General features: G+C 39.1%; 1 protein-coding gene across 3 annotated transcripts in view; it reads right to left on the bottom strand.

Annotated features, from left to right (window-relative positions):
• Positions 1–276: 276 nt before the first annotated feature.
• The window catches only part of STK39 (serine/threonine kinase 39), a 441,956-nt gene continuing 416,461 nt past the window's right edge, over positions 277–25,771 (bottom strand). For all 3 annotated transcript variants that reach the window (XM_040644241.1, XM_008687066.2, XM_040644236.1), the window contains 2 exons: positions 15,083–15,147; positions 277–1,770 (listed from right to left, as the gene is read on the bottom strand). In XM_040644241.1, the coding sequence (XP_040500175.1) occupies positions 1,696–1,770; positions 15,083–15,147 (140 nt within the window). In that variant the 3' untranslated portion in view covers positions 277–1,695. The remainder of the gene's footprint in view (positions 1,771–15,082; positions 15,148–25,771) is intronic.

The raw sequence follows: 25,771 nt of genomic DNA, 5'->3' as shown, positions 1-25,771 counted from the left end.
TAGAAAAATCGTAAGCACTACAAGCCTCCAGGCTAAAATGAAGCGGTGGTAAGGATTCTTTTTCTCTTGTTCCCTGCAGCCCTAGGGTTTGAATTCAAACAGTCTGTCTCATGGAATGTGAATATTTGTCAAACCTGATTCTCTGACTGAATGGTTGCCTTGTTCCCTTGAGGGCACTTTTCACTTCTTAGTTCTTAGGGGGCGTGAAAGTGCTACCTAGCCCCACTGCCATGCAGGTAATACCTGGAGGAGGAAGGAAACAAGGGGACACAATCACTTTGTGCAATACACTTTTATTTTCCTTTTACCTTTGCAGTCATCTTTGAGTAATCGTTGTGTAAACAATAGAATGGAATGAAATTACATTAAATTGTATGCAAATGGCTCTAGAACACCTTAACAATTATGACAAGGCAATTATAAATAACTTTTTCTTTCCTTAGTAATATATATTTGCTTTTTAAAGTACATTAAAGAGCTGCCATATCTAGGGTTAGCTAGGAAAGAGCAACGGTACCATCCTGGGAGCCCACCTCCCTGAAAGTTTAGACTCCAATTTTGAAAATCCTAAGGTTTACTATTCTGTAATATATAGTCAAGCAGAGGGCTACTTGGGTTGAAAGTATTTATTCTTGAACAGCATTTTACCTTTTTCTTCATTGCACAAAACCCTTTCTATTTTTTCACTCCATCTGGGTATTCTGCAGAATTTCAAGTAAAACTCAGATTCTGGTAGCTTCAAGTTTATCACCTTTGGAACAACAAATCCTATCACTTAAGGAGAAGTCAAATCAGAGATGGGTACATAACGAGCAGTCTAATAGAATGGCAACATTTTATATAGCATTCTATACGTTCCAATGAAGCAAAACTTACATATGCCACTTGATGTAGAGGAAATTTTAGATCTGAGACTATTCCAGAGTAAAGCAGCCTCAGGCACATTAATATGAAAGTTTGCAAGGCACCTCCCTCTCCCAAGAGACAATCAGATTGTGGATTGGTTTTTCAGCAAACAAACCAAAAGAATAAGCATCCTAGTTCCTAATTCAAAAATCAAAAGTTATAAATACTCCAAAGATAGACCTGAAATTTTTTGTTTAAATAACGAGATTAACTGCAAGAAGCATATAATCAAAAACTTTTCTTATAGCTAAGGTGTGTAATGCATAAATATATGAAAAATAAAATTCACAGTTTTAAAACTAGAATTCAAGTTTGGCTAATCTTAATTTTATAAGTATATTAATTTCTAAATACAACGTAAAAGAGGCAGTATTGTCAGATGTACAATTAAAGTAGAACAGAAAGAACGAGAGAAGAAATAGGCTTCTGATAGAAAAAATTCCTTTTGTTGCCAATAAATAGGACCACCTGAGTGTATTTCAGATTCTTTTCACTTAAGGGATATCCGAATTGATTGCTAAGAGTATTAAATAGCTTTTGGAAAAGTTAGCAACAGTCGTGCAGCTGTGGCATTTGCTTGTTCTCATACTGTGGATTGCTAGAGAATAAAGCAGAACTCGGAGTGTCGTAAGTTTAAAAAAATTCTTTTTTATCCCATTTCATTGAAGCCAGACTCTTCACAATCTTCTGATTTTGCGGGAACTGGGAGTGAGGGGGTGGGAGGCAGGGTGAGGGGCGTGTTGGGAGGTGGGGGGCACGACAGATGAGGGAGATGTCAAGGGACGTACATCAGCTGACACTCAACTGAGCAAACCCGATCAGCTTCACTTCATCAGGAATCTCCGACCCATCACAGCCTGAAGCCTGAAAAGGGAAAGAGACGCTTCAATGCCGCTTCAATGCCAGTTGATCCAAGCAAAGGTACAGTCTGTATGGGGCCAGTGTCCCATGTCCTCCAGGACAGAGAGAATCACCTTCTTGAATGACTACTGTAACAAATCTGGTCCCCATGCTATCAAGTGCAGAAAACGGGGGGGGTGGGAGAAGGATTTGTTCCCGTTAAAACACCACAGTCTGCAGGCTTAAAGCTTTGAAACTGCCAGGAAAGTGATTTTAAATATACTTTCAAATTAGAGCTCCTTAATCATTTTTAAAGGATTATGATAAAATACCTTGGAATAAATTAGGCAAAAAGGTGAAAGACCTATACTTTGAAAACAAGACACTAATGAAATCAGCTGAAGGCACAAATGGAAAGATACACCATGCTCATGGACTGGAAAAATTATTAAAATATCCATATTACTCACTGTAATCCCTATCAAAATACCAATAGTATTTTTCACAGAACTAGAATAACCATAGTTTGTATGGAACCACAAAAGACTCCAAATAGCCAAAGCAATTTTGAAAAAGGGAGGCAAAGGTATACAATGAGGAAAAGATGCCTCTTCAATAAATGGTGCTGGGAAAACTGGACAGCTATATGCAAAGAATGAAACTAGGCCACTTTCTTATAATGTACACAAAAAATAAACTCGAAGTGAATTGACCTAAAACCACCAAAATCCTACCGAACAAACATAGGCAGTCATCTCTTATACATCAGCCTTAGCAACAATTTTCTGGACCTGTCTTCTCAGGTAAGGGAAGAAAGGCTAACAAACTATTGGAACTACACCAAAATAAAAAGCTTTTACACAGCAAAAGAAACCATCACCAAAATGAAAAAGGTAACCTGAATGGGAGATGATATTTGCAAATTCTGTGTCTGATGAAGGGTCAGTAACCCAAAATATGATTCCTACAACTCAATAACAAAAACTCCCACATAACCCAATAAAGAATGGGCAGAGGACCTGAACATTTTTCCAAAGAAGATATAGAGATGGCCAACATCCATATGAAAAGATATTCAACATCACAAATCATCAGGGAAATGTAAATCAAAACCAAATAAGATATCACCTCACACCTGTCAGAAGGGCTAGTATCAAAAGACAAGAAATAACAAATGTTGGCAAGGATATCAAGAGAAGGTAATCTTTGCGCACTGTTGGGTGGGAATGCAAGTTGGTACAACCACTGTGGAAAAGAGTATGGAGGTTCCTCTAAAAGCTAAAGATAGAAATACCATATGATCCAGCACTTTTACTACTAGGTATTTACCCAAGGAAAATGAAAACACTAATTTGAAAGGATCTATGCACCCCTATGTTTATTGCAGCATTATTTACAGTCGCCAAGATAGCAAACCGACCTAAGTGTCCATCTACAGATAAATGGATAAAGGAAAGGTGTGGAATATATATACAATGCAATATTACTCATCCATAAGATTTTGCCATTTGCAACAAGGATGGACCTAAAGGATATTATGCTAAGCGAGATAAGTTTAGCCAGAGAAGGACAAACATGATTTCATTTATATGTGGACTCTAAAACACAAAACAAATGAACAGTGAAACAGACTCTTGAATACAGAGAACTGGTGGTTGCCAGAAAGGAGGGGGTAGGGGAGATGGGAGAAATAGGTGAAGGGAATTAAGATGTACAGATTTACAGTTATTAAAACAAATTATGAAAGCAAAAGCGATTTAACAGGTCACTGAGGGTGATATGGTTTTTACCAAAAGGCATCCTCTATAAAACTGGCCAGGAAAAAAGTGGTTACCATGTAGAAGGGTTCACGATAGATAACTTATTTTTCTATAACAGAATTTTGTTTATAATACTTAAGATTTATTGCCTAAAATTGGCCCAAATTATAGTGTGTCAAATACTTTGATTTTTCTTCAAAATTAAAAGGAACTGGAAACAAGTCATTGCTCATCAAACCTCTCACTTGTCCTCATTCAAAACCTATTTTTTTTTTTTTTCAACTCCCTCTTTCTCTCTTTCGCACACGGTACTCGGATTGCCATTCCAGGCTGCCTCTTCAGAGTGCATAAATCAGAACCGGACATTGTGTAAGTACATGTGGGGAGAAAAAGTTTGATAAATGACTGGGAATGGGCAATTAATCACCAAAGGACCACACAAACCTTTTCTTGGCCTAATTCCTGCTAAATTATTGTCAAAACAATTAGTTTCCCATGTAAAAAAAAGCCTTTTCCAATCATCACGATGAACCTGCTTTGCACTGCTCCAAAACCCAGTACATAAACTCAGCCCTTTGTCAACCCCAACATTTTCCCTTACAATAAGCAGCTAATTAGAATATATAACTTGAGTATTTTTAAGTAATTATCTTTAAAATAATGGTGTCAGTACTTATGCTTATATACGAAAATCAATAGCCTAAAGGGTAGAAATATAAGTTGGCATTTTACTTTGTCCAATGATTTCTCTAGTTTTACTTGGCAAGATTCACTGTGTTGTCAGGCGCAGTAAGATCAGAACCATTCTTCTCCTTATCACTTTTAACAAAATGACACAGAAGGCTTTTCAGCCGAGATATTTTCCCATGGGTGTTTGTCAGACAGGTAGGGGGATACCTCTCCACCACCACCAATTTTCTTGTTCCACAACCACTGCTTGAGTATCTCCCTAAACCTTCCTTTCTTCCTCCACTACTGCTAATGTAATTTTCTCAATGCAGTGAATGGGGGCAGACACAATGTGTGTAATTAATAGGCAAATGACAAACACCACAGGAGCAAGGGCAGCTGTTGGCAGTGACAAGGAGGGGCTAGCCAATGGGAAACACATCAGTGGATGTCAAAGATACATCAGAAATTTGGCAATGGGAATAGCAGGAGGTGAAAATGACTAGAAATAAAAACAAAATATCCAATAATGGGTAAAAGAAAAATCTTGAATCCGTCTTGTAAAGAGTAATGGAAGGGAGAACTTACAGTGTGAGTGGGTGATCAAACCAGTGGTTATTGTGGGTACATCACACAGGGAGTCCATGTCTCAGCCTCTGTCCCCAGTGCCTCCTGCAGCTACACTGGAACATTCAGTTTTCTGGCAGAGCACAGGCCAGGTTGTCTGGCTCTCATTCAGGCACTCGGCTCTTCCCCCACTACTCTGCTGACTCTCCACCAAGGCTGAGTCCCTGTCTCACGCACTGTGGCCTGAAAAACACTGAGGGCAATATGCAGAGGATTCCGGATTCTAGAGCAAAGGGACTAGAGACCCTTAAAGCAGCAGTTCTCAAACTTCTTGGCTTCTGGTACCCTTTATACTCCTCTTAAAAATTATCAAGGACTGCAAATGCTTATGCTTTTTTAGAAAATCCTTCACCATGATCAAGTGGGATTTATTCCTGGGATGCAAGGGTGGTTCAAAATTCATAAATCAATGTAATAGATCACATCAATAAGAGAAAGGAAAAAACCATATGATCATTTCAATGGATACAGAAAAAAACATTTGACAAAGTACAACATCCATTTATGATAAAAGCCCTCAACAAAGGGAACATGCCTTAACATAATGGCCATCTGTGAAGAACCAACAGAGCTTCTCCCCTAAGGTCAGGAACAAGACAAGGATGTCCAGTCTCACCATTTTTATTCAATGTAATACTGGAAGTCCTAGCCACAGCAATCCGACAACAAAAGGAAATAAAAGGCATCCGAATCAATGGAGAAGGAAAACTTTCACTATTTGCAGAAGACTTGACACTATATATAGAAAACCCAAAAGACTCCACCAAAAAACTGCTAAAACTGATAAATTCAGTAAAATTGCAGGATACAAAATGTATAGAAATCTGTGGCACTTCTACACACCAATAATGAAGCAACAGAAAGAGAAACTGACAAAACAATCCAATTTATAACTGCACCAAAAATAAGATACCTAGAGAGAAAATACTGATGAAAGAAATTGAAGACAACACAAAACATGCCATGCTTATGGATTGGAAGTACAGATACTGTTAAAATGTCTATACAACCCAAAGCAATCTACACATTTAGTGCAATCCATATCAAAATACCACCAGCATTTTTCACAGAACTAGAATAAAAAATCCTAAAAATTTGTGTGGAACCATGAAAAACCTTGAATAGCCAAAGCAATCTTGAAAAAGCAAAGCTAGGAGCATCACAATTCTGGACTTGAAGTTAAATTACAAAGCTGTAGCAATCAGAACAGGATGGTACTGGCACAAAAACAGACATGTAGGGGTGCCCAGGTGGCTTGGTCAGTTAAACATCTAACTCTGGGATTCAGCTCAGGGCATGATCTTGTGGTTGAAGAATCAAGCTCCGAGTTGGGCTCTGCATTCAGTATGGAGTCTGCTTGAGATTCTCTCGCCCTCTCCCTCCCATTCTGTCTCTCTCAATAAATAAAATCTTTAAAAAAGAATAGACCTACAGGTCAATGGAACATAACAGAAAACCCAGAAATAAACCCACATGTATACGGTCAATTTATCTTCGACAAAGGAGGAAAGAATATCCAATGGGCAAAAGTCTCTTCGACAAATGGGTTGAGAAAACTGGACAGCCACATGCAAAAGAAAGAAAATGGACCACTTTCTTACACCATACACAAAAATTTGAAATGGATTAAATACCTAAATGTGAGACCTGAAACCGTAAATATCCTACAAGAGAACACAGGCAGTAGCCTCTTCGACATCTGCCACAGCATCTTTTTTCTAGATCTGTCTACTGAGAAATAAAAGCAAAAATAAACTATCAACAAAACTAAAAAGGCAACTTACTGAATGGGGATATTTGCAAATGATATATCCAATAAAGGGCTAGTATATAGAATATATAAAAAAAACTTATGAAACTCAACATGCAGAAGACATGAACAGACATTTCTCCAAAGAAGACCTACAGATGGCCAACAGACACATGAAAAGATATTCATCGCTTATCATCAGGGAAATGCAAATCAAAACTACAATGAGATTTCACCTCATACCTGTCAGAATGGCTAAAATCAACAACACAAGAAATAACATGTGTTGGTGAGGATGTAGAGAAAGGGGAACACTTATGCACTGTTGGTGGGAATGCAAACTCATGCAGCCACTGTGGAAAACAGTATGGGGATTCCTCAAAAAGTTAGAACTACTCTATGATTCAGCAATCACATCACTGGGTATTTACCCAAAGAATACAAAAACACTAATTCAAAAGGATACATGCACCCCTATGTTCATAGCACCATTATTCACAATAGCCAAGATACAGAAGCAGCCCAAGTATCCACTGATAGATGAATGCATAAAGATGTGGTGTATATATATAGACGATGGAGTATTATCCAGCCATAAAAAGAATGAAATCTTGCCATTTGCAATGACACGGATGGAGCTAGAGAGTATTATGCTAAGTGAATAAGTCAAAGACAAGAAACAAAAACCCAGGGGAAAAAAGAGACAAATCAAGAAACAGACTCCTAATTTTGGAGAACAAACTGATTATTACCAGAGGGGAGGTGGGTGTGAGGATGCGTTTAACAGGCGATGGGGATTAAGGAGTGTACTTGCTGTGATGAGCACAAGGCGGTGTATGGAAGTGTTCAATCACTATATTGTACACCTGGAACTAACGTAACACTGTGTTAACTATACTGGAATTAAAACTTAACCTGAAAAAATTTTTAAATATTTTAAACATGATTTTAATATTAAAGTACTAAATAATCAAAAACAAACATGCTTATGTAGATTATATTGTTCATACTGAATTAAAACAAATTTCTAAATTATTCACTTACTATTCATTAAATCTAATAATAAACCCATTACGTGCTAACATAAATAAAATCTTAATGGAAAATAACCACAGTTTCCCAAAACAGAAATCTGAGCAGAGTGGCACTGCTTTACGTTTTGCAAATCTCTTTTAACGTCTTGCTTAACAGAAGATGGCTAGATTTTCATATTTGCTTCCACGTTCTATCTATTGTCTTATGTGGTTTTCCTTGAAGTATATAAAGAAAATCCAGCCTCATATAAATATGTAGTTGAAAAAGCAAATAGATGGTATTTTAAAAATCTTTCGGGTAACTGTGGGTATTGTTTGTTACCAAGATTTACCAAGTGGAGTTTCTTAAAAGTTAGCTGCATTGTGGTGTCTGAGACCACGTGGTCTGTCACACCAGAAACTAGTGGTCTAGCCTGCAGTTTGAACTGATCTCTTACCCAACTAGGCTTTTTCAGTGTTGCTGAATTATGCAGATCTTCCACTGATGACACAGTTTGTTATATAATCTCAATGTTTCAATATACAATGTCGACCAGTCACATTCATTAATATCACACATGACTAATCGCATCAGAACAAGTAAGTACGGGGATGTTGTCAAGCTTACAGTGGCAGATGCAAGTTTTCCAAAATCCTTTTTCTGCTCGAAAGCTGAAATTTATTATTGATGACAAATATTGTCAGTTGTTTTCCTTGAAATGTCAGGCTCACTTGGTTCATTTTGAAAAAATATCTGCCAAAGCCTTAGTCTGAATAACCACAGTTTGTCAGTTATCCTGCCAAGTAAAAATGGTGTTCCACAGGGATATTAAAAAAAAAAAAAAAAAATGGCTAGTTCAGCCTACAACTTAATCTCACAAGAGCTCCTCTTAGAGACAACCACGGTACTTCAGTACAGAAGCATACCTTGCTTTATTGCACTTCACTTCATTGCCTTTCCCGGATATCATTTATTTTTTATTTTTATTTTTTTATTTAACAAGTTGAAGGTCTGTGGCAATCCTGTACGAAGTAAGTCATTTTCCCAACAGCACTGGCTTGCTTCATGTCTGTGGAACATTTTGGAAATTCTCACAATTTTTTAAAGGTTCTCTTTATATTTGTTATGGTAATAGGACATCAGTGATCTCTGATTTTAATTTTGCATTTGTTTTGGGGCCCATGGACCATGCCCATATAAGACCGTGAACTTGATCTATAAATGTTGTATGTGTGCTGACTGTTCCACTCACTGGCTAGTCCCATCTCTCTCCCAGGCTGCAGGCCTCCTGATTCCCTGAGATGCAACAGTATTGAAATTAGGCCAACTAATGACCCTACAATGGTTTCTAAGGGTTCAAGTGAAAGGATGAGGTGCATGTCTCTCACTTTAAATCAAAAACTAGAAATGATTAAACTTCGTGAGGAGGGCAGGTCGAAAGCCAAGACAGGCCAAAAGCTAGGCTTCTCGCACCCTTTCAGCCAAGCTGTGAATATAAAAGAAAAGTTCTTGAAGGAAATTCAAAGTCCTACTCCAGTGAACACATGAATGATAAGAAAACAAAGCAGCCTCACTGTTGATATGGAGAATGTTTTAAGGGGTCTGGATAGAAGATCAAACCAGCTACCACATTCCCTTAAGCCAAAGACTAATCCAGAGCAAGGCCCTAATTCTCTCTCCAATTCTCGGAAGGCTGAGAAAGGTGAGGAGGCTGCAGAAGACAAGTTGGAAGCTAGCAGAGGTTGGTTCCAAGGTGAGCAGTAAGTTTTCCAGAAGACAGAACTAAGAGAATTAAAGAAGGTGGCTACACTAAACAACAGAATTTCAATGTAGACAAAACAGCCTTCTATTGGAAGAAGATGCCATTTAGGACTTTAATAACTAGAGAGGAGAAGTCAATGCCTGGCTTCAAACTTCAAAGGACAGGCTGGCTCTTGTTAGGGTCTAAGGCAGCTGGGGACTTTAAGTTGAAGCCAATGTTCACTTACTTTCCAAAAGTCCGAGGGCCCTTAAGAATTATGCTATATTTTTTATTTTATTTATTTATTTATTTACTTACTTTCCAAAAGTCCTTTTTTATTTATTTTTATTTATTTATTTACTTTCCAAAAGTCCTAGGGCCCTTAAGAATTATGCTATATTTTTTATTTTATTTATTTATTTATTTATTTATTTAATTTATTTATTTATTTTATATTATTTATTTATAGAATCTGTGGTCTATTAATGGAACAGACAGCACCTTTGCTTACAAAATGGTTTACTGAATATCTGAAGCCCGCTGTTGAGAACTGCTCAGAAGAGAAGATTCCTTTCAAAATATCACTGCTCATTGACAATGTCCTTGGTCACCCAAGAGATCAGATGGAGATGGGGCAATGAGACTAATGTCATTTTCATGCCTACTAACACAGCATCCATTCTACAGCTAATGGGTCAAGGAGTCATTGCAACTTTCAAGTCCTATTATTTAAGAAATACATTTCATGAAGGCTATAGCTGCCACAGGCAGTGATTCCCTGATGGATCTGGGCAAAGAAATTTGAAGACCTTTTGGAAAAATTCACCTTCCTAGATGCCATTAAGAACACAAGTGAGTTGTGGAAAGAGGTCAAAACGTCTACATTAACAGGAGTTTGGAAGAAACTGCTTGCAGCCCTGACCGATGACTTGGAGGGGTTCAAGACTTCAGTGGAGGAAGTAACTACAGATGTGGGAGAAATTCCAAGAGAACTCGAATTAAAAGTAGAGCCTGAAGATGGGACTGAATTACCGCAAGGTCAGGAAAAAACAGGAACAGGTGAGGAGCTGGCTTCTTATGGATCAGCACAGTGGTCTCTTGAGATAGAATCTACTTCTGGTGAGGATGCTGTGAAGATTGTGGAAATGACAACAAAGGATTTAGTATATTCCACCCCAAACCTGGGTGGGCTTTGGGACCACTGGAAGTTTGAAAATATAATCCTGGGATTTTTGAGCTCCCTAGGTGATTCAAAAGTTAGAGTTTGAGAACCACTGTTCTACCCAAGCACTTTCCAAAGTGTGAAGCTCCAAGTTTCCCATCAAGCAGTGGTTCTCAAACTTTCTCATGCATCGGAATCACCTGGAGAACTTGTTAAAACAGATTCCTGTCCCCACCTCCCAGAGACTCTGACTCCTTAGGCCTGAGATGTAGCCGTCGAATTTACATTTTTATCAGATCGTTTCCAATGAAGCTGACACTGCCAGTTTGGGGACCACACTTGGAGAACCATTGTCTCAGACTGCAACAGGCTACCCAGAGCTGCTTCCTGGCTCTTCTTGAACTGATAGGTTCCCTTAAGATTTTTGTCTTACTTTTCTCCCCTTTCGGGCGGTGGGGGGGGATGTTTAGTAGTTTTAATCTCATTTCAGTCTTCACTTTCCCTGTCCTTCAGGACATGTTGCCTGAGTGATACAGCCTCCAACTATGCCTATGCTGAAAGCCTCTAAAAATAAGGCCCGTTAGTCACAAATTGCCAAAATGCTTATGAAATTGCTCTGTGTAATGCATGTTATTTAACTTCAGTAAGTAAGATCTGTAATGCTCATGTAAACGTGTACCAACTGGATGTTACTTACATATACTTAAAATTTGTATTCCTTTGGGTGAATTGTCTTATATTTTTACTAATGTAATTTCATATTTGTACTAATGCAATTTCAAAAACTTCACATTGAAAGCAGCAAGACTCAATTACTTTATAAAACTGCAAGCAGCAGATTAAAAAATGCCTTAAACATTTAGAGTTGTCTCAAGGCAAGGCTTATAACAATCAACAATAAAACAGTACTGAGATGTTGCACTCATGGCCTGTTACACTTGAGCTGAAATGCCCCTTATGCTTGAACCACTTTGTTAAAAGTGCTATACACACACACACGCTTCTGATCTCCCTGCCTCTGGCCATGCCAACAATGGAAATCATACTTCACTTATTATATGTCAAATGAAGCTAAAGATCTCATCGGGCAGGGAAAAAAGTAAATGTACTTCTTGATTTAACCAATATCCTTGCTCCCTGGGCCACTGTTTTTCTTGTATAAGCAGATATATAAGGACAGCCACCTTTTCAAACTTGAGCCTGATATTTCCAATAGTGGTGGGAGAGTAAAGAGAAAAGAGGTTAGAGACTGAGTTGTCTACAAACAGCATGTCTCTCAGCCGTGGCTGAATACTGGGATCACCAAGGAACACTTTAAAATGCCCAACGCCCAGGCTGTCCCAACAGCAATTACCGTAGGACATCTGGTATAGGACCCAGACAACAGTAATTTTGCGAAGTGCCCCAACCATCCCATGAGTAAACCACTGCTCTCTGAGGTGAAGAACCACATCGCCAAGATACAACTTTGTTCTTAGACGATTTTCAGGCCCCTGCCACTCTCCTTTAGAAAGCAGAGAAAGCTCTGAGATAAAAATGATAAACAGCTGAGAGATAAAAGGACCACGAGCAGCAGTAGTTGGTGAGGAAACATGCTTCTGAAATACTTTCTTCTATTCAAGAAAACAGCCAAATTGATGAACGAAAGCAAGTGCATTTGAATCTGAGACTCTCCCAGGAGCCAGCGTTCTACAGAAGATTAGGCCAAGAAGCAATTCAAATGAGCTCCATCGAGTGGATCTCACACTGGCTGGCAACACGTAACAACAAAGAAACCCCCCCAGGTTGAAAGAAGGCTGGACAGAAAGCGAAGTGACCGAAACAGAAGGTCGCTCTTGAGTCTGGCTTTATTTAGCATCTTCAGCTATCTTTTGGGGAAAAAGCCATTAATTTCCATCTTCTGGGAACAGCACACTACTACATTCTCAGGCTACTAGGGGAAGGGAAGACTGGCTTGGGTTCTCCTGCAGGACTCTCGTGCCGGACAGGCCAATACTATTCAATCTGCTTAAGGTACAGGAGAGAATCCATCTCAACCACTGTCCACAGAGCCGGTCATCCAAAAGCAGGAATCCACAGAGAAACAGAAAACCATACAATCCCAGAGCTGCAGAGCCCTGCCTCTCAGAATGAACAGCAATTGAGAGGATGGGCTGGGATGCTAGACCGGAGTCAAATTTGCAGGGTCTACACTGTATGATCCTGGACAAGTTAGCCCCCCAGAATCTCAGATTCCCAGGACAGAAAATGAACCTAATGATATCACCAACTTGTGGGATCGTGAGGATTGAATGAACTGAGATGAAGTGTGTAAACCACCTCACGCACGGTCTAGCAAACAGCGGATGCCTAAGAAAGTGATTCTTGTTCTTTCTGCAGGCAAGGTCCAGGAATTTAAAGGAACCCTAAAAAGAGGGCATGAAGCAGAAATCACCATCTTAATTATTTTACAGGGATTAAAATAAATGTTAAGGAAAAAATGATGGCTAAAGTTTTTCTAACGGAGGTTTGTATTATTCCGGTATATTTTAACTATCAAGCCCCCTGCTGTGTGCCAGCTACTGTGCTAGGCAGTAGGCTCTGGCCCCTGGGGCCTCTAGACTTCTTAGAGAGATGAATTCGTGGGGCAGAATAGAGGAGGAGCACCTGAGCCAGGACTGGATGTCAGAGAAGGCTTCCTGGAGAAAGTGAAATTTAAGCAGAAAGCTGGAACATGCCTAGGTGCTGGGGGGCCAAAGCAGCAGCCTGGTGAAGCTGGGAGAATATTTTAGTGAGAGAGAGAAGCACATACAAAGGGCCAGCAGACAAAAGTAGGAGGAGACAGAGGATGAGAATGAGAGAGGACAGAATGAGGGGAGACCCAGGAAGGTACTAAAGCGGAAGCCCGAAAGGGAGATCTGGTCCGGGGTTTGAGTTTTAGGAGAGGGCAGTGGAGAACCACTCAAGTATTTGGAGCATTTTGCAATGCAGAAGAAGCACTCTGGCTATAGCCACAGTGTGGTGAACGGAGCCAGACGCAGGCAAACTGTAGGCAGGAAGATCCGATTTGGGAGATGAGAGGATCCCGCTAGAGCGCTGGAAATAGGGATGGAGAGAAGAGGACAGAGTCAAGCGAGAGAATCTGCAGAAGTAATAAATTGAGTAGGAGATGAGGGGAGTTTGACCTTCTTCCTACTGTTTAGAGAGGACACACAAGGTGTTTCTCTAAGACCTCAGGTACCAGGAAAGGGCCAGGGCTGCTATCCCTGTTTCATGGGTGAGCAAGTTTAGCGAGTGTGGGGATAAGCCAGCACGAAAGCTTTCGTCTCTTATCTCTGTTTACATATTCAAAATGAGGCAAATCTTCTGGAGGTGGTATGTTAGAACTTCTTTCTTACACTATAAAAAAATAACGGAACATTAACAGGCGTGAAATCCTGACACAGGATACCGTTTTCTCATCACTATAGTCTCATACGAATGAAACGTTTACAAAGATGAAGGTGAATTAGAAACATAATAGAGGTGACACACAAGTCCTAAAGCAGAAGAGTAATTTTTCAATTTGTTAATTTATCATTCTATGTCTGAGAAAAATGTTCTTTTGTTATTGAAAACAAAACAAATTTCTTCAGATAAATTCTTTCTGTGAGAATCTGTGTGTTTTTCGCCTTGTCACCCAGCCTAGCCATCTGAAATTAGATGTGAGGCAAGACCCAGAAAGTTAATTAGCACAGGGCTAACATTTACTGTAACTAATCATTTCACATCTTTGGCCATGTGCATTTTCCATTAAATTCTCACAAAAAATAAAAAAGATCATCAATATATATTGTGCACAGCAAAGTGCTAGTCATTTATATCTTAAATTGCTTGAGGCATTCTGACTGGCTCTTGATAAGATTTATAATTTTAAAATGAGTCACTTAATGTACTGTTTGCTCAAACTTTCAGGAAAATCGTCGCTTTTGACTGTCTGGACGGCTCCCCCGTTTCCAGCCATGGTCACCCTAGCTCTAGCTTTCAGAACGATGCCTGGGCGCTCAGGATCTGTATCTCTCTGGCCGCTCTAGTTCTTAAATTTTAAGTCCACTAGTGCAGAAAAAGTGCGGCAACACCTCTTTTCTACGAGAATCTATTACCGTGATTCGAAAGGTGGTGTTAAAACGTTATGTCTTTGTTCACTAGCCTTCAGTGAGGAGCTCCACAATCGCTTCCAATTACCTAAACCATTTCTACAACAATCAGCCTCAATTTTTACAAGTTAGAACCACCTGGCTTTCACTTTAGGGAAGCTTTATTAAGAGTGTTGGTTGGAATTAGGCTTAATTTTGTCTATATGGTCAAGGTGCCATACAAACTAGAGGCAAAATGGTACGGGCTCCAAGATTCTCACACGGCCGCTCTGAGAGATGCACTGCGAAACAAGCCACGCTTATCCAAGAGGAAATTCCCAGTCATGGTCAGAAAACATTCCCAAAGGTTAAACCGGCAAAGGACAAATGCAAAACTGGATCCCAGAAGAAAGCAAGCGCAGCAGTGGAATGACAGAGCAAGTTATTACACTGTGTTGTTACTCCTTGCTGGCAGAGCACAGCAAAATATTTACCTTCTTTCCAGAACTTTGAACTTACCAACTTAAATGTCAAGGTTTTTAAAGCTTTGGGATCATCTACAATCTTCTGTAAATTAGCAGCCACTGAAAAATACAAACGTGGAGAAAAAATGTCCGTATCATTTACAGTAACACTGGATTTTCACATCAATGATTTGGAAAATCTGGCTAATCATGCAATAAGCTGCAGAATTATTTCTTTCACAGGCGTTACAAAGTCCATATAAATAACCAAATTAGCCTCACACATTTTCTACAATTTATATCTTCAGCGCATCTGAATTAATCAGTATACGCTGAGCCCACATTTCATACAACAAAATGGGAAATGACTTTCTAGTGGCAAGTAGAAGTGATAGCAGCCCCCAGTGTTTTCTACAGCTGTTTTTCTCAACACGCAATACTACCTAATTTATTAGCCAGCAGAGGGCAGCACAAAATAGAGGCACTGCAAAGAACGGTTTTTCTGGAAAAGAATAAGGTCAGTACTTTTGAACCCCTCTCCCATAATTTCACTCAATTCTCTGCACCCATTTTTATCAAAGCAACAAAATACAGTGGATAACCTCTACGACTCGGGAAGATGTGTTCATGCTTTCAGAGCCCAATGACCAGTCAAACCAGGGAGGTGCCACCTTGAACAATACCCAAGCTGGCGGAACCAGGTCAAGCACTAGAGGCTGTCAGTTTGGAGTTCAGTAGAGAAGATATGTTTCAGCATTAACGGGATTCATCAGAGACCCATCCCCCCTTTGCGGTGTCATGATATATTTGATACTCTAGCAGAGAAGTCCACTTTTCCTGCTTACTCCCCTGGCTTAGGGTACAGAATTCTCAGAAGGTAATGATGACAGAAATTTAAAACCTGGCTCTTTCCACATCCAAATCTAAAATATCAAGTACTGAAAATCACGTAAGCGCTGCTGGTTAGGGAAAAAGAAAGGACTACTGAAGAAATGAGAGAAAGGTCTGTGTATCCTTTTTATTTTTCATTTGGAAAGTTTGCTGCTGCTTCAGTAATTAGGTATCTGAAAAGTTATGACTATTTTAAGATAAAAAAAATTAAGATAACAAATATTTTGAGAAAAGTGTTTCAAGTAGAAAGTCTAAAGAAGAGAAAGAAATCTGCATATTTCACGTTTCTCTAAGGTTGACTAAGAACAACCCAGAGACGTGGATTTTCTGCAGATCAGTTTATTTCATTTAATCCATCAGCTGCAGAGCAGGAAAGAAACGAAAATTATATACTCAATATGGCCTATTTCTCTTTATAAACCATAATTACAAGCATCAGTTTATCTTCATTTGTTGCCCTTAATATTTCCACTCCAAACGATCTGCAAAGTTTCGTTTATGGTAACCCCCCACCCCCACCCCGCCCCACCTTTTCCTCCTCTTTCTTTTGCCCACACAAGCCAACCTGCACACCTGTCAGGTAGGTCCTGGGCCACCAAGGTCAACAGAGTTATCATCGCCAAGCATCTGTTGGCCTCCTCAGCAGTTTCCTGAGCCTATTTCAGATGCTAAAATCATGTAGTAATCCACACGAGAAACATTGGCTCGTGGAGTGAAAAGCTTGGCTGTGAAGTTCTGTCCACCAAAGCCAGTATTTATGATGTCAGGGCATTCTGACTGGATGCAAATTGCAGCAAGTGCGCACTGTCACTATTTTCTTAAAACATAAAAAGTGTTCTAATAGTTCCTCTGATTTGGCTGATTTCATGAGTCGCCATAATGTCTTCCTATGAATTTCAGTCCTTTCATTGGAGGCTCTCAGTTAATGTGGATGACTTACTGCCTTGTTCTGGGTCATCTATTTCCAGTCTGCTCTGTAACGTTCCGCCAAAAGCAGAGCTCTGTCCTGCACGAGTTCACAGCCCTCTCTCTGGGGTGCGTGCCTATGTGCTAGTGCCAGTCTCCAAGGAGCATGGCTACGCGAGTTGTAGACTTGGAGGGCAAAGCTGAAACGCTAGCATCTTCAACAATCATCCCGGAAACCACACTCCCCAATTGTGAGCCCTACACCTCAGGGACATTAGAAATTCAAATTCTGTCTTCAACTCAAAGCAAAAATAGCAAAACTGGCCACTTACCTGATTACTTATCCCAGCTGCTAGGCTTATTTTCAATTTAGTTGATTCTAATTTGTTGTAAAGTGCAATAAAATACCTTCATTTAACTGACATCACATAAAATTCAAGGTGATGCTAATTTCTCTTCCACTAGCAATGCTCATTAAAAAGATGGGTGTCACTGTTTTCTCCCTTCTCCTGACTGTGCACCTGGATTTCAAAAATAAAAATGTGCCTTACCTGGAACGTGAGCGGAGACGGAAGGGCTGGATAGGGCTGGTTAACTTCAGAGCTTCTCAAGTGTGTGCTGGTGACACTGAACTTCATGCTTTAGGACGCTTTAGGTTTCCCCAAAACACGGGGCTTCTGAACCCTGCCTACCCGGTGGCCACCAACATATTTCCAATTCTCCCTGGCTTTCCCAAATAGAACTCATTCTCCTAGTTTCTGACGCAGACTGGTGTCTTCCTTGAGCTTGCCCCTGCCCACCTTCCCAGCCCACTCTCTTCAGTCACAAGTGCTCTGTTTCTTGGCCACAAAGGACACAGAAAACACTCACCGAGGTACCAGGGGTTGTGGCCCTCTTGCCCTCCCGCTGTGGCTACAGGATACCTTTGTGTGAGCCATCTATTTCTTGGCTATTTGGGGGTCTCTGGGTTCCACTTAGGCTTGAACCCCTATCAGTGCTAGGTGCTCTTTTTGGATAACATTTGACCTAACGTACGGTAGGTACTGTGCTTCATGAAACTGTAATAATATCTTTAACAACCACAGGAAAAAGATGCCGGTGCTCAGTACCTCCCTATTCGAATACAAATAGACAGAAATAAGATTGTCCTGGGGGTCATCCATTAGAGGCAAGGCAGCAGAGCCGACATTTCTTCGGCAAACTAAGTCAGGCATTCTCCAGACCCTGTTTTCTCTATACACTCCTTGTACTACTCAGATTCTCCACATTTGGACAGTTAGAAAAGTAACAGTTACATAATGACTATTTACAGTCAGTGTTTGTATTACAAGTGATTAGTGGAAAGATACACTTTTCTCTCCAGATACCAGTGTATTTCACAACAATCTCACATAGTACTGACGTTCCGGGGGCCGTGAGTGAAATTACCAAATTGAGCTATTCCCAAACAAAAGCTGTGAAGAAAAGCACCCCAGTGAACACCAAGTCCAATGCATTCCCCCAAGAGGACATTCCGAGAGATGATGAAAGCACAGACTTGGGTTACCTGATGAGTTGATGTCACAATATTGTCTGATCCAAAGACATGTCCCAAACACCTGCTCTGTACCCCGCGTTGCTGCAGAAAGGCAGCAAAGGATCGCCAAGCAAGCAAGAGACACAGGTACCAAGAGAGAATCCAAGCTTCTCAGTAAGGAAGAAAAGGAACGATAGGAGGGTGGATCTCTCATGGATACCGCTGTAACGTTAATGCAAAATTACAGATAATAATTATGTTTGGGACAAAATACAAGAGATTTGCCCTATTATTTTCCCTAAATCTCCAAGCTCTTATCTTCAGGATATGAGTGTAGCACAGTGCGTAAGTGCATGAATTCTCCAGTCAGAGCGCTTAGGTAAAATCCTGCCTCCTGCTTAGAGCCATGTGGCCCCATGAACTTGGGCAAGTTTATGTTAGCGTCTGTGTGCTGGAGTCCACGTATCTGTGAAATGCGGATATTAATAGTGCCGACGTGATAGAGCTCTTCTGGGGATGAGTTTATACACATACGGTGTTCAGACTAGTGCTTGATATATTGCAAGTACATAACAAATGTTAGCTTACTATCTCTAGCCTGGACAACTGCATATCTTAACTGGCTTCCCCGCCTTCAGTCTTAACTCATGAGCCCTCTTACACTCACCAGAGTGACTTGGAGAATCTAAGTCATGACCTGGGATGTGTTGCCTCCTTATATAATACCATTTAGCTATTCATATCAACTTCAGGATTAAGTCCAAGTTTTTAATGTGGTCTTATGAGACTCTCCATAGTCTGACCCAACCCACCTCTCTAGTTCATTTTCTGCCATGTCCTACCCTAGATTTTCCCAGGAAGGGCTCCATAACCACTCCCCTCTCCTCTAGATATCTACCACCATTCTTCATCATTATGTGCTGAAACAATCTGTTACAGAGCTCATTTCCCCACTCGACTCAAATTCTTTGATAACCCAGACAAAATCTTATTCAACTCTGCAAAAGGTTTATCTTTGAAATATACCCATATCTACAGACACTGATGACTTCTTACCACTTCCACTGGCTATGTATGACCCAAGTACAGCTACCACTGTCTCTCGTCTAGACCACACAATAGCCGACCGTCTCCCTGCTTCCATCCTCGTTCCTCAATGGCTCAGCCTCTACCCAGCAGTCAGATGAGACTTCTCCAACAGTTTTGTCTTTAATCTGTTTGAGATTGTTTACTTCTCTTCATCTCTACTACCTCCATCCCATTTCATCTATAAGGAACCAGCAAAACTGGCTACTTTTCATTGTTTTTAAGAGATGAGAGTCTAGGTCACTCTGCAGATAAACCACCAGACTAGCATAGGTGGTAGCCCCAACAAAGGGAATCTACAATGGTAAGTACAGGATGGACATGATTAGCATCAGTGTGGCCTCAAGACTATCTACAGCAACGAGAACTAAGTCATACCACTAACCTTCCCTCTTACAACCTTCCCCAGGAAAAGAAACCAACCATTGCTAGAGGAACTATTCCCAGCTGGATCCAAGCAGTACAAGGGGCGGACTATTGTGGATAGTTTGGTGTGCAGCCCAGGTCTTCTCTTTAAGAATGAGGCAAATGTTCTCCCACCTGCTGGGATTATTGTTGGCTGATGACTCTTAGCTTTGTTCCTCTTTGGGAATTCCCCTTGGAAACCTTAAGACTAAATAGGACAAACATTGTAGAACCACCTTAGAAGGCATTTCTGTTAGCAAATTTATAAGTCAGTGCAAATGAAAGAGAAGCACAAAATAAAAGGATGTAAAATATGTTACCAAATATCTGAAATGTAGAGGGGAGAAGATTAAAGAATGACTTCAAAATTAAGTGAACATCAGCTTAATGTAGACTGTCAAATGCAGAAGATGTTATATATAAACTGAATGGTAACCACAAATCAAAAAAAAAATACAGATATGCAAAAAAAAAAAAAAAAAAGAATCCAAATATATCACTAGAGAAAACCAGCAAACCATGAAAAAGAGGAAAAAAGTATCAGAGAAAAACTAAAAAGCAACCACAAAACAAGTACCAAAATGGCAACAGATACGTATCTATCAATAATTACTTTGAATGTAAATGGCTTAAATGCTCCAATCAAATGACATAGGGTGACAGAGTAGATAAATAAACAAGACCCATCTACATGCTGCCTACAAGAGACTCATTTCGGACTGAATGATATCTGCATCCTGAAAGCGAGGGGGTAGAGGAACATTTATTATGCAAATAGATGTCAAAGAAAGCCAGAGTAGCAATACCTATATTGGACAAAATAGACTTTAAAACAAAGTCTATAAAAAGAGACAAAGGAGGACTCTAAATAATAATAAAAGAGATAATCCAACAAGAAGATATAAAAATTGTAAATATTTATGCACCCAACATGGCAGCATCCAAATACATAAAACAGTTAATAACAATCATTGACAGTAATAATAGTAGGGGAATTTAACACCCCACTTACATCGATGGACAGATCACCTAAACAGAAAACCAATAAAGAAACAGTGGCTTTGAATGACACACTGGACCAGACTGATTTCACAGATATATTCAAACATTCCATCCTAAAACAGCAGACTACACATTCTTTTCAAGCACACAGAACATTCTTCAGTATATATCACATGTTAGGCCATAAACCAACTCTCAACAAATTCAAAAAGATCAAAGTCATACCATGTATCTTTTCTGACCACAATGTTATGAAACTGAAAATCAACCACAAGAAACAATCTGGAAAGACCACAAATACATGAAGGTTAAATAACATACTACTAAACAATGAACAGGTCAACCAAGAAATCAAATAAATCAAAAAGTACATGGGAACAAATGAAAATGAAAACAAAATGGTCTAAAACCTTTGGGATGCAGCAAAAACAGTTGTGAGAGGGAAGTTTATAGCAGTACAGGCCTACATTGAGAAGAAAAACCATGAATAAACAAACTAACCTTATACCTAACCGAGGTAGCAAAAGAACAACAAACCTAAAACTAGCAGAAAGAAGGAAATAATAAAGATAAGAGCAGAAATAAATGATATAGAAATGAAAAAAACAACAGAAGAGTTCAATGAAACCAGAAGCTGGTTCTTTCAAAAGATCAAGACTGATAAACCACTAGCCAGACTCATCAGAGAGAGACAGAGAACTCAGATAAACAAAACCACCAATCAAAGAGGAGAGATAACAACTAACACCACAGAAATACAAACAATTGTAGGAGAATATTATGAAAAACTATATGCCAACAAATGGGATAACTGAGAAGAAATGGATAAATTCCTAGAAATATATAAACTACCAAAACTGAAGCAGGAATAAATAAAAATTTGAACAGACCAATTACCAGCAGGGAGATTTAATCAGTAATTGAAAAATTCCCAACAAACCAAAGTCCAGGACCAGATGGCTTCACAGGCAAATTCTACCAGACCTTTAAAGAAGACTTCATACCTATTCTTCTCAAACTATTCCAAAAAATAGAAGGAAAGCTTCCAAATTCATTCTGTGAGGCCAGTATCACCCTGATACCAAAACCACATAAAGACACCAGAGAAAAGAGAGAACTACAGGCCAATACCTCTGATGAACATAGATGCAAAAATCCTCCACAAAATACTAGTAAACAGAATCCAACAATACATTAAAAAAATCATTCACCATGATCAAATGGAATTTATTCCTAGGTTGCAAGGGTGGCTCAATATTCACAAATCAAACATGATGCATCACATCAACAAGAGAAAGGATAAAGACCATATGATCATTTCAATAGACACAGAAAAAGCATCTGACAAAGTACAACATCCATTCATGATAAAAGCCCTCAACAAAGTAGGTTTAGAGAGAACATACCTCAACATAATAAAGGCCAAATATGAAAAGACCCACAGCAAAATTCATGCTCAATGGGGAAAAACTGAGAGCCTTTCCCCTAAGGTCAGGAACAAGACAGAGATGTCCACTCTCACCATCTGTATTCAATATAGTACTAGAAGTCCTAGCCAGAGCAATCAGACAACAAAAAGAAACAAAAGGTATCCAAACTGGTAAAGAAGAAGTAAAACTTCCACTATTTGCAGATGACAGGATAGTATACACAGAAAACCCTAAAGACTCCACCAAAAAACTACTAGAACTGATAAATGAACTCAGTGAAGTTGCAGGATACAAAATCAATATGCAGAAATCTGTTTCATTTCTGTACACTAATAATGAAGCAACAGAAAGAGAAATTAAGAAAACAATCCCACTTACAATTGCACCAAAAATAGATGCCTAGGAACAAACCTAACCAAAGAAGTGAAAGATCTGTACTCTGGAAACTGTAAAACACTGAAAGATATTGAAGATGACACAAAGAAATGGAAAGACATTCCATGCTAATAGACTGGAAGTACAAATATTGTTAAAATGCCTATATTATCCAAAGCAATGTACAGATTTAATGAAATCCGTATCAAAATACCAGTAGCGTTTTTCATAAAACTAGAAAAAAAAATCCTAAAACTTTTTTGGAACCAGAAAAGACCCGGAATTGCCAAAGCAATTTTGAAAAAGAAAAGCAGAGCTGGAGGTATCACAATTTCAGACTTCAAATTATATTACAAAGCTGTAGTAATCAACACAGTAGGGTACTGGCACAAAAACAGGTATGTAGATTTTTGGAACAGGATAGAAAATAAAAAATGAACCCACAATGATATTATTAATCTTTGATAAAGCAGGAAAGAATATCCAATGGGGAAAAAGACAGTCTCTTCAAAAACAGTGCTGGGAAAACTGGTCAGCTACATGCTGGACCACTCTGATCCCATACATGAAAATAAACTCAATGGATTAAAGATCTAAATGGGAGACCTGAAACCATAAAATTCCTAGAAGAGAGCATAGGCAGTAATGTCTCTGACATTGGCTATAACATTTTTCTACATATGTCTTCTGAGACAAGGGAAATAAAAGCAAAAATAAACTATTGGGACTATGTCAAAATAAAAAGGTTTTGCATAACTTTTGAAGGAAACAATCAACAAAACTAAAAGGCAACCTACTGAATGGGAGACGATATTTGCAAATGACATCCAATAAAGGGTTAGTATCCAAAATATATAAAGAACTTATACAACTCAATACCCAAAATACCCCAAACAATCCAATTTAAAAATGGGCAGAAGACATGAACAGACATTTCTCCAAAGATGACATCCAGGTGGCCAACAGACACATGAGAGTATAATGCTAGGAGAAATTACTCAGAGAAAGACAAATACCTTACGATTTCCCTCATGTGGAATTGAAGAAAAAAACCAATAAGCAAAGGAAAAGAGAGAGAGAGAGAAACCAAGGAACAGGCTCTTAACCATAGAGAACTGATGGTTACCAGAGAGGAGATGGGTTGGGGGCGGGGATGGATGAAACAGGTGATGGGGATTAAGGAGGGCACTCGTGATGCGCACTGAGTGATGTATGCAAGTATTGAATCACTATACTGTACACCTGAAACTAATATTTCACTGTATGTTAACTGTATTAGAATTAAAATAATAAAACATTGGCCATTCTGACGTGTTAAAAAAAAACAGTGCAAATGATAAATAAAATATTAGAGGAAAAGGGGGACTGAGTATATTATTTGCCATTTCTGTGCATTAGATTTGTAGATGGTGAGAAAAAGAAGTAATTAGAAGAGATTTTAGGAATGTTACAGGTACCATAAGAAATTAGCCTTTGAGACAAAAAATATCAAAAAGACTTGCGTACTAGCATTATTTATATCAGAAAAAGATTATGGGAAATAAAAAATAAATACACTTGCCATTCTCCTTAAGGTTTGGGTAAATTCCAGTTTTTTAGTATTATCTTGGCATAATGTGAAAGTCTGAAACAGTCTGGAAAACTAAACTGGCAGGTATTGAATCTGTCCTTTAAAATATAATCATAAAATTACTATGTTGGTCCTGAAGTTCCTTTATTGTGTTTAAGGTGGAGTTTTATGAACTGGACCAGAGTGAGGTAATGGAAGTGCCCAATAATCATTATGTTATTATAGCTCATTTTGAAAGCAATGAAATGGTATAATCAATGAAATTGTAGCTTCATTTTAGCTGGAGGAGAGGACATACCAGTATGTTTATGGCTTAATTCCTCTTTCGAATGAGGATGAAGAAAGTAAAAAACTAAAAATACTGTATGCAGAAGGGCTAAACTTTAAAATCACTCTTGCCAAGCATATCCAAAATTCACCTGAGATGAAGGTAAGAATGTATCTGCTTTGGAAAAACAAAGAGGATTACTGCTTTGGGAGACATAGATGTTAAAATGTGCTTGGGTTCTTCAAAAGATAGGTGCCTTCACCTGGGGTGTTTAGTTTTAAAACCCTCTAAATTACAGGTAAAAGTTTGTGTGCACATTTCTCAGGGGAGGGGTTTCAGCTTTTACCAGATACTCACTGGGGTCATGCCCTGGTAACCTTAAATTGCTGTCCCAAATACCTACTAACATCTTCCCATATTAACGTAAGCAACTTAGAGGTGAGGCCTTTTGTTTCTCTTTAGAACAGCCTTATTTAGGGGCGCCTGGGTGGCTCAGTCGTTAAGTGTCTGCCTTCAGCTCAGGGCGTGATCCCAGGGTCCTGGGATGGAGCCCCACATCGGGCTCCTCCGCTGGGAGCCTGCTTCTTCCTCTCCCACTCCCCCTGCTTGTGTTCCCTCTCTCACTGGCTGTCTTTCCTTCTGTCAAATAAATAAATAAAATCTTAAAAAAAAAAAAAAAAAAGAACAGCCTTATTGAAGTACAACTGACACATAATAAATTGTACATATTTAAAGTGTATAATTTGATAAGTTCTGATACACATACACCAATGAAACCACCACAAATAAGGAACATATCAAAAATATGTCAAGATTTCATCAAAAACTTTGTAATTCCCTCCACCTTCCCTTCTCTGTCGCTCTTTCCACTGTGTCTTATCTCTTGTGCCTTCCATGATATGATCATTTCCTTCTCTTCTTTAATTCTACTCAGACTTGTGATCTATACATTTAAAAATCCATAGCAGGGTTGAGGTTTCTGAACTCTATAGGGAGCTCTTGGAGATTTTCCAAGATGTAGACTGTTGCTGTTTGAGCTCTGAGACCTTTATATCTGTTTGGAAACCACGGATCTGGTTGCTGTCACTATCATTTGCATTTCTAAAATCTTATACACATGGAGCCATATAGAGTATACTTATCTTGTCTATTTCATACACCATAATTATTTTGAAATTCATCCATGCTGTAATGTGTCAATAATTCGTACCTTTTTAAGTAGTATTCCACTGTATGGATATACCACAGTTTGTTTACATATTCATCTTTTGATGGACACTTGAGTTGTTTCCAGG

The sequence above is a fragment of the Ursus maritimus genome, unplaced genomic scaffold, assembly GCF_017311325.1.
Source record: "Ursus maritimus isolate PB19 unplaced genomic scaffold, ASM1731132v1 scaffold_1, whole genome shotgun sequence".
Taxonomy (NCBI): domain Eukaryota; kingdom Metazoa; phylum Chordata; class Mammalia; order Carnivora; family Ursidae; genus Ursus; species Ursus maritimus.
This window is presented reverse-complemented; position numbering and strand designations above follow the sequence as displayed.